At 41.6% G+C, this 10,617-nt stretch overlaps 1 protein-coding gene across 2 annotated transcripts in view; it reads left to right on the forward strand.

The window, feature by feature from the left end:
* Positions 1–7,582, forward strand: part of C1H4orf33 (chromosome 1 C4orf33 homolog) — a 32,703-nt gene extending 25,121 nt beyond the window's left edge. The window contains exon 7 of one of the 2 annotated variants that reach the window (XM_053580541.1): positions 6,996–7,582. In XM_053580541.1, coding sequence (XP_053436516.1) covers positions 6,996–7,164 — 169 coding nt within the window. In that variant the 3' untranslated portion in view covers positions 7,165–7,582. The remainder of the gene's footprint in view (positions 1–6,995) is intronic. The other variant, XM_053580620.1, reaches the window with a different exon arrangement.
* The last annotated feature ends 3,035 nt before the right edge of the window (positions 7,583–10,617 follow it).

Here is a 10,617-nt window from a genome sequence, read left to right on the forward strand (position 1 = left end):
TGGTCTTTTAACAAAGGGTATTAGAACAAGTCGAAAAAATATGCGGTAAAATGAACTTTGACCCTTAACTTTGCATCCTACAGAAAAATCAACCTAAATGTGACTAAGTGAAATAAAACCAAAACTCAGGGGTTTTGCAGGATAGGCAAAGGTGTTTTTCAAACAAGATATAAAAAGCACTAAAGAAAAAAATGATACATTGGACTTCATCAAAATGAAACACTTCATGCTCATCAAAAGACTCCATTAATGCTGGGCATACTGACACACAACTGTAGTACCAGATACTCAAGAGGCTGGGGCAGGAGGATTGCTTAAGGCTAGGCGGGAACCTGGGAAACATAGTAAGACTCAGGCTCTTTAAAAACAAATAAATAAAACAAAAACAGAGAGAAAAAAAGCTTCCATTTAGAAAGGAAAATAACAAGCCACAGATTGGAAGAAAATATTGAAGATAACACAAACATGACAAAGGGCAAATACACAGAATATTTAAAGAACTCCCACAAGCAGTAATAAAAAGGCAAGCCAATTAAAAGGGGAAAAACTTGAACAAACACTTCACAGAAGAAAATACAAAAAGAACAATAAGTATATAGAATGACTGTCAACCTCACTAATTTTCAAGGAAATTGAAATTAAAATCACGAGATACCACCAAATGACTAAAAATACAAAATAGACACAATAGCTAAATGGCTAAAATTTAAAAAGCATTATTGAGGATGTGGAATAACTGGAACTCTCATACAATTCTGAGTAGGAATATAAAATGGTATCAGGTTGGAAGACTGTTCTTCATTGTCTTACTAAGTTGAATGTACACCTAATCTGTGAAACCAGTTCACTGTACACTATCAACTTTTCAGAGTTCAGTGTGATGAAATGCCCATGCACACAAGTTACATGCAGCAATTCCATTACACTAAGATAGGCTTTGAGGAACAACAGAAGCCTAGGAGTCATGGCAAGCTGGCTCCCAAATGCCTGTGAGGGATGGAGTCTTTTCTCATGTGTTGTAGCACTGTAGCTGAGAGAAAACAGCCAATCTGGGTATAGACCCCAAGGTTAAAGGGCTCACTGGGCTAGTCTTTCTTTCCTTTTTTTTTTTTTTTTTTTTTTGAGACAGTCTCATTATGTCGCCCTTGGTAGGGTGCTGTGGCATCACAGCTCACAGCAACCTCAAACTCTTGAGCTTAAGCTATTCTCTTGCCTCAGCATCCCAAGTAGCTGGGACTACAGGCGCCCACCACAACACCTGGCTATTTTTTTAGAGACGAGGTCTTGCTCTGGCTCAGGCTCATCTAGAACTCATGAGCTCAGGCCATCCACCCGCCTCGGCCTCCCAGAATGCTAGGTTACAGGTGTGAGCCACTGTGTCCAGCCCTCACTGGGTTATTCTTGAAAAATACCTTGTTTCTTCAAAGGACTGGAACAGTCCAGGCCGTTCAACAAGTCTTTTCCTATTTCAGAATGTTACATTGCCAGGACATTCTATGATCATTCTTGTGAACTACAAGCAAGAAGTGGGGGACAGCTGGGATAGTACAAGACCACCCAGAGAAGTGTCCTCCTCTACCCTATGATTCAGCCATCTTATACACTCAAGAAAAGTGAATATTCATAGCAGCTTTATACATAAGAGCACAAAACTGTAAACAAATTTCTATCCATAGGAAAATGGATAAACAAACTGCAATACAGTCAGACAATAGAATACTACTCAGAAAAAAAAAGGACTACTGACACATACAACAGACTAGATGGTGTTTTCAGAAACATCATATTGAGTAAAATAAGCCACACATAAAATACTATATAATTATTTTTATATTAAGATTGTTTATGGGCAAAATGAGTTAATGGTTATAGATTTCAGACAGTAGCTTCTATAGGTAGGGGCAGGAAATTCAAATTGCCTGGGAAAGGGACATGAGAAAATTTTCTAAGGTGATTGAAATATTTTGTAGTTTGATATGGATAATGGTTATGGAGATGCATACATTTGTCAACAGCCCTGTGGCAGGCACCTGTAGTCCCAGCTACTCAGGAGATTGAGGCAAAAGAATCACTTGAACCCAGGAGTTTGAGGTAGCTCTGAGCCATGATGCCACGGCACTCTACCAGGGGCAACATTGTAAGACCCTGTCTAAAAAAAAATAAAAATAATTGACAATAGCAACTACTTAATTTGACATGGTGATAGTTTACCAGTTTTGAATGGGAAAGGCATATTTAAAATAATCTAGGATGATTTATTTATAAATTACCTGAAATAATTTTATAAATGCATATAAAACTATCAAAAAATTTTAGAATATATATTTTAGAGTATCCTAATTTTAGGATTGAAAATAGTGACTAGAATCAATCACTCTGAATCACAGCTTCAATATAAATCGTAACTTTTATAATATGGGGAAACCAAAGAACAAATATTACAGCTATAATTACAATCATATAAAATACTGAATTTGAATGTTGAGGTTTGTAGGGTTTCTAATACCTAATGTGTATCTCTTTTTATCTATTGTTTTTTAAACATCTCTTACTGTCCTCATCTACGTAAGAAATATTTTCTTTTTCCAATACCAAGCAAGCAAAAGTATATTATGTAAACATTTTCTTTTCTCTTCTGAAAGGAACATGCAGATAAACCACAGAAATTTGGAAAGTTTGTCCATTGGGTACAAATAACACACCTTCAAACTTTGAATTTGTAATAGCTGTTTCAGATTTGTTTTTCAATTTCAGGACCATCGGGGATTAATCATCCCATTGTTAAAATTAGCATAAATGCATTTCTTTGCCATGTTTTGAATAGCAATTTAAAAACCGCAGTATTAAGCGATTCTCTTTTCTTATTCCTAGAGTACACATTGTATTTATTCAGGTACTTTCTCATACTCCCCCCACTTCCCCCCCCCCACTCAAGTAAAGTATTAATCACAGTCCAGAGGGAAATATACTTTTTAATTTTAGTTCCAAACTATTTTTTTAATAATAAAAAAAGTTTTTGCTACAGAAAAAGTATTTAACCTCTCCTTCTCCTATTCCTTCTCCTCTTCTTTCTTTTCGTCCTGTAAAAAAACAAAAGAGAAAAGGAAAGAAAAGAAAGGAAAAGAAAAGAAAATGTGAGAGGTTGGCTGCAGTGGCTCACACCTGTAATCCTAGCACTCTGGAAGGCCCAGGCAGGTGGATTGCTTGAACTTAGGAGTTCAAGACCAGCTGAGCATGGTGGCGGGCACCTGTAGTCCCAGCTACTTGGGAGGCTGAGGCAAGAGAATCGCTTGAGCCCAAGAGTTTGAGGTTTCTGTGAGCTATGACACCACGGCAGTCTACCAAGGGTAACAAATTGAGTCTGTGTCTTACAAAAAAAAAAGGGGTAGTGGTGTTGCGTGACCGGAGACGCGAAAGAACAGCCGCTTTGTCGTGGGTATAAACTCGCTCCTGCAATTATTAAATCAAGAAACAGACTACATAGTATGGGATGGCGTGTAGCAAAGTTCTTTATTCAGGGTTTGATTTTATACCTTTCTAGTCACGTACACAATCTATCATCTGTTAGTTTCACCATTACCTAATTTTACCTATCTGAAATTAACTTGGAAGGAAATATCCTATTACCATATCAACACAATCTCTTCTGTAGTAAACATCTTCTTCTAGACACTGACTAATCTTTGGGCAGGTATCTAAATAAAGATCACAAAGAAGAAAGTAGCCACAGGGGAACAGAGTTAATGGAAGAGTACCTTCAAGCGTTCACTCAGTTTACTCAGTATGAAGTAACGACTGTGTCTTTCCTCAAGTCAGAGCACCTATAGACCTCTGACAATATGTTTTTAACATACGTCAACCCTCTGGCCTGTATCTCTGAGGGAGGGCAGCATGCCCTTTCATCTCAGGCTTCACGTGGTACACAACTTCAGAGAATTGGCTTGTGGAATTTTACCTCCAGGCAAGCTAACTCTGCATGTGTCCTGGGGGGGCCCAGGTCCCTTAAGCCTCTGGAAGAATAGCAAGTCATTTTAAACTCACACTGAGTTCACTTTGTGTGCTTGATGTATTATATGTTTATTTCTAAATATTATCCTACATAGTGGTGGTGAACAGAAGGTAATGAACATAATTACTGGCACCTGTGGCTCAAGTAGCTAAGGCACCAGCCACATACACCAGAGCTGGTGGGTTCGAATCCAGACCAGGCCACCAAACAACAATGACAGCTGCAACCAAAAAATAGCCTGGCATTGTGGTGGGCACCTGTGGTCCCAGCTACTTGGGAGGCAGAGGCAGGAGAATCACTTGAGCCCAGGAGTTGGAGGTTGCTGTGAGCTGTGATGCCACGGCACTCTACCCAGGCAACAGCTTGAGGCTCTGTCTCAAAAAAAAAAAAGAAAAGAAAAGAAAATGAGTAACAAATGAATAAGGCAATCACAATGATCCCTCTGCACTTTTACTCATGCCTCAAAGCCCAGGGATTGTCATCCACCCCTTCCCCCATTTAAGCTCCCATAATGTTAGGTAGTAAGTTAGGAAAGGCTGTCCTGGGGGAAGGAGGACAAGGGTGGGGCCCTCATTTCAGTGTCACCCACCTTAACTACCACCTTTGTCGCTAGTGATAGCTCACACCTGGGGAGGAGAGATGAGCTACCAATCTACCAATAGGAATTTAGTGTGCGAACTGCAAAAGGATACAGATGACTGTAGCCTAACAACACATACAGTAGAGTCTTGAAGGTGACCTAGAACAGCCTTAATACTAATTAGTATGTGGTCCACACCCCTACAAGGGGTTCTTAGAGAGGCTAATGGAAGGTCTGCATGCGCTGTAAACTCTGGTTCCAAGGTGATCTCTGAATCAAGAAGTAAGCTCAGGAGGTAAAAGAGAACTGCCAGCCGTAACCCTTGCCTCTCTGTCTCATTGCCTGCTTTCCCTGCCTATGTTCACTGTCTATGGTGAATGTATCCTGCTCTGTGAGCCTATATCTTGCTCTTACTCCATAAACCTATCTTCTTTGTCCTCAATAAACTTTGTTTCATGCTTGCCTTACTTTGGGGTGTCTGATCATTTTTCAACCAAGGGCACTCTAAGAACCAAAGATCCAGCTGTCTTTAACCCAACATTTTAGGAGACAGGCAGCTGGCCTTGAAACCCAACAATAGCATTTTACACATTGCTTTATTAAAGGGCTTATTTCACTGTGTCCTAGAAAACTCTTCTCTCAGCCTTTCTACTCCAACAACCAGTTCTGTATAGCAAACTGACTAGCAGTTGGCTCAGATGCACTGTATGTCTCTCCCTTCTGCCCCCCTGGCTTTTCCACTGCCCCTGCTATGTGGTAGGTATGCCTGCAGGAGCCCACGTCATCATTCTCACATGTGATCTACCCTGGCTGTGTGAGGGAGCTGAAACACCCCCTGGGGCGACTTGCAACCTAGGAATGAGAAGGAACACTAAGAAAGGGGCTTCAGGGGAGTTGGAGAAAAACCTGGCCTGCTGAACCAGGAAGTCTGGAGGGTGCATAAAAATGTGGGTATGAAGTAACCCAGGTAACCTATGACCAATAGAAAAAAGCAATACTGCCTGGAGGCAGAGAGGCCAATTTCAAACAGAGGGTTATTTATACACCTGCAGGCCTTTGCCTCTCTGTCTCTCTCACTTGCTCTCCGACTATCTTTGGAAGTGCTCTAAACTTTCTAAAGTTCTTCTGTTTTTCCTAAATAAAATTTCTCTTTGTTACACTGAAACTTGGGCAGGTTACTTTTACTTCCTATTCACACTGCCTGTGCTGCTCCAATTTTATTTTCAGTTTGCATTCATTTTTGCTTTCCATTACCTCTGTGCCTCCATTGAACTTTCTAGCTCAGCCAAGTAATAATGAACTGGGTTTGGGGAACCGGCACCCCCACCAACAAGGAGGATGGGAGTTAAATAAATACTTCTTTCATCCCACAGCTTGACAATCCTGAGGTCCTTTCCACACAACTTCTCGGAAGTTCCCCTGAAACGATCACACCGCAGTTGCCCACAGCAGTAGCCAACTAATAACACACTTTTGCATTGTCTTCTCCTCGTTTCCATCATTTTCTGTTTTGCTCATCCTAGTCCCCCACTCCTGTTTGAAATTATTTACCCCAAATCAACCTATGTGCAAGCAATTGTCCCACATTTGCTTTATGGGTCATTTGTTACCTGAAGTGACCCTAGAAAGCAACTTGTGAGGATGGGAATCTGAAACTGTATCACTCACCGGGTATTTGGTGACAAGGACCCCATTGTTGGTTGTAATGACACTGGTATAAATAATATTACAGTTACGAAGACTTTCATGAGGTAATGGCCTGGCTTATGCAGCTGAGGTACCTGAAGCCATGAAAACTACCTAGTCATAACGGCTCTTTGTATCAACAGTTCAGCAGGCAAACAGAGGCATGAAATTGGAAGGGGTAACTGAACCTGGCTACCACAAAGAGCTAGAGTTACAGCTATTCATGGAGGCAGGATAAAGTACGTCCTTTCCAGGAGATCCATTGCATCTTTTGGTGTGAAGTGATAATGTTAAAAGGGACAACCACAGCCTGGGAAGATAAAACAACTTTGGGGTTGAGGGCTTGGGATACCTCACCACTCAAACAACTTGAAGTCACTGAGCAGTTTGGCCAAATTGGTGAGAAATGTAGAATTTGTGGGGGAAGAGGCAGATGTAAGTATCAATTACAGACTGGAAATCTAGCACCATGATAGCTTGTTTCACTGAATCTTTTGCATTTAGCATCAGTGTGCTGGATAGCTACTTCCTTGAATACCATGACAGACTGAACTCAGTATGCGTAGCTCTGCCTGCTGCAAGAAATGGATTGTATCGCATACCTCTTGTGTCCCACCTCACATCCTCTTAGGCCATTTTTAAGTTCACCTGTTTCATTATTCTGTAGAACTTCACCTCTGTTGTACCATGTGTCCTTAGTTTTCTGTTTTCTGTTTTCAGTTTTCAGTTTTCTCCATCTGTCCTTTCTGATACCTCAGCTACACTGAACACCTGTGGAAAGCTGCTAATCTACTCTGACATGCGCAAACCTGGAGGTTTGAAGGACTTAATACCCTTGGCCTATGGGGACAGAAGTGAGTGCCTGGAATTATTTACCCCAAATAAATAATCTGTTTATCCGTTGGGTAGATAATTCTGAGGTGCATTTTACATAGTTCTTTAGCCGTTCCTAGTGGGACCAAGCTTCAGTCACCTGCATCAGTGACTAGCTTAAAAATTAAGCCTTCGATTGGTTTACCAAATTTATTTTTCCTAAGATTCCCATTCCTATTCCTCAGAATCACATTCCAAAATTATTAAACTGCCTTTTTTTTTAAAGGCTGGGAAACCCAGCCTAAAGTACTAAGTCCAAGAGGAATTTCAGCTTAATGAATCTTCTAATTAAAGATTATATCGTTATCATTCCTAGGGCCTACTCATTTTCTGTGATTATTTTTTGTCCTAATTCTATTATGAATGAACAAAACTTATAAAATTGACAATCATAATCATTTATTATTGCCAAATAACATCTTCCGTGTAAGGAATAGTAAAAGAGTTCCCCTATGGGCGGCGCCTGTGGCTCAGTGAGTAGGGTGCCGGCCCCATATGCCGAGGGTGGCGGGTTCAAACCCAGCCCCGGCCAAACTGCAACAAAAAATAGCCGGGCGTTGTGGCGGGCGCCTGTAGTCCCAGCTGCTCGGGAGGCTGAGGCAAGAGAATCGCGTAAGCCCAAGAGTTAGAGGTTGCTGTGAGCCGTGTGACGCCACGGCACTCTACCTGAGGGCGGTACAGTGAGACTCTGTCTCTACAAAAAAAAAAAAAAAAAAAAAAGAGTTCCCCTATGATGACACATGTATGAGGAATATAGGAACAAGTCCTGAATCTAGGAAGAGTGAGGGGGGGTCCGTACAAATCATTTTATGATTTCATGAAAAATAGCTACTAATTAAAATAGTATTTCCCATAGAATAGGATCCAGGAGTAAATTTCGTGTATATTTATAAATCTAATATGTAACTTAAAGGAGAAATAGATAATAGTGTCAAGTGACATTTCTTCTTACCCATTTGTTTGAATTGCAATAAAATAATATATAGCTACCTCAATGGGTCTTGAGAGATTTTTGGGTATTTTTTCTGTTAATATTTACTTTGCAGTCTTGAAAAATTCACAGAGAATGCCAGGTTTAGCAAAAACTCATTTTCCTTTAGCAGTCTATCACCTACATTTTTTAAAAAATAGTATTTATGACTTAATAGTCCCCTGAAAACCCATGTTTGTAATAATACCCTAAAGTAGTGTAGTGCCTAGAGTACATCTTTTATAGAGATGGCTTTGCTGAAATAGAAAACCAAACTATAAATTCAAACCTGAGCTTCTGAGAAATAAAAACTGTGTTCAATACAAATGAATGTTTTTGAATGAATTTTGAAAAAAATGAGAATATCACAAATAGTTCATTCTGATATACCAATAGAAATACCAAGTGTCCTATATTCCTACAGTCATCCTTCTAGATGTCTGACCTTGGTCAAATTACCTCATTAAAATACTACTTTTTGAATACTTTTTTGTGAAACGCAGTCTTACTTTGTCTCCTTGATAGAGTGCTGTGGCGTCATAGCTCACAGCAATCTCAAACTCTTGGGCTCAAGCGATTTTCTTGCCTAAGCCTCCCAAGAAGCTGGGATTCCAGGTGCCTGCCACAATGCCCGGCTATTTTTCTGTTATTGTTGTCATCATTGTTGTTTAGCAAACCTGGGCGGGTTGCTGTTTAGTGCATGTGGCTGTTGCCCTAACCACTGAGCCATGGGCGCCTAACCTTGAATACTTTAGTTTTTCAGGAAAAGTATTAATACATATAATTTTAAAAGCAACCTCAAAGCAGATCCTCAAAAGCAGCAACCTCAATGCAGATCCGCAAAAGCAGCCTGAAAGCCTTCAGGTACACATATATTGCTCTCACTCTCTCCCTCATCCTTGGAATGATTATTGTTGAAGACCTACAGAGTTAAGTGTCTTTCTTAAGATCATACAGTTAAGAAGCTACCAATTTGAACCCAGGGAGGTCAGTGCTCAAGAGAAATCATTTGTGTACCATACCACTGCCTTAGTCTCCGTTACTCATCTACATAAAAAAAGGTTTTTTGTTTTTTTTTGTTTTTTTTTTTTGCAGTTTCTGGCCTGGGCTGGGTTTGAACATAGTTCAAACTGGTTTCTGGCATATGGGACTGGCGCCCTACCCCTTTGAGCCACAGGCACCGCCCTATTTTTTTTTTTGAGACATAGTTTCACTTTGTCACCCTTGGTAGAATGCAGTGGCGTCACAGCTCATAGCAACCTCAAACTCTTGGGCTTAAGGGATTCTCTTGCCTCAGCCTCCCCCTTCCAAAAAAAGCTATTGAGAGTGATATCAACAGACTGCTGTAAGAGACTCCTGGCATTCATCATTCCCACAAGAAAGGATGAAGGCAACTCCAGCTAAGATTTGACTGGAGCGTTGAAGGGAGTATTCTGGAGACAGCAGGGGAGTAGAGAAGCACCTCTGGTGACTGGAAGTTTAGGAGGGCAGCGTTGAAGCATTGGGCCTCTGCCACTCCCACTTCCCTGCCCAGGTCGGATCATCCTGGAGTCAAGAGAGACTTCCCATTGTAGAGAAAAGGTCAACAGAAGATCTTTACCAACCACCACTGTCACTGCAAAAAACCTACAGTCTTTATAATGGGAGAATCCCACAGTCCTCACAAATCCTGAGCTCAGTTTGGAGAGCTACCAGGAATTCATGCAGTTGCATTGCCCTGGGTTAGGAGCACAAGGTGTGCACTCCCCATCCCCTACCCACCCCCTGTGAGCCAAGCTGCTGTATCATGTGACCACCTTGAATCCCAAGGCACTCTGGAGTGTACCCTACACTAGAGAACAGTAGCCATCACACTTCTCCAGCACTGGGACTCTATCTTTATTATCCTAAGTGATTTTGGGTGGCAGATGCCACAATTTCAGCTATACAATACTTGGGCCTAAATTGCCAGTGACTCCAGTCCTGCATAGCAGGGAAACCAACCTCTGTGACATACTCAAGCCAGAGGGATAGTCTGCCATTCCTGCCCAGGACAAACCTGCCCTTGAACCAAGCAATCTACCTCCACCCAGCAAGAGAGGCCCCTGAGCATTCAAGCTGCTTAAATGCCCCTGATAAACAGCCATATAGGGCCTTTGCCCCTTGCAGACATACTCCCGACCTGCACAAAAGTCCTGTGTCCACTCACAATAAGGGGCATAGAAACAGCCCTGTGTATTGCCCCCAGTGAGGACATCCCTAAGATAGCCAAGCAGCTTTGCACTTACATCCCAGACCCAAGAAAAGCACCACAGGCTGCCTCTAGTAGACATGCACTTAGGCTGACTGAGCAGCTCTATCCCTGTATCCTGGGCCTGAGAGACAGCCCCATGGTTGCTCCTGTCAGATACCTCCATGGACCAGTCAGGCAACTGTGTCCTAAGCCCAAGAAACAGCCCCACAGGCCACTTCAGGTAGGCATATCCCTACGCCAGGCAAGTGACCAGAGATCCCTAAGTC

The sequence above is a fragment of the Nycticebus coucang genome, chromosome 1 (genome assembly GCF_027406575.1).
Source record: "Nycticebus coucang isolate mNycCou1 chromosome 1, mNycCou1.pri, whole genome shotgun sequence".
NCBI lineage: Eukaryota > Metazoa > Chordata > Mammalia > Primates > Lorisidae > Nycticebus > Nycticebus coucang.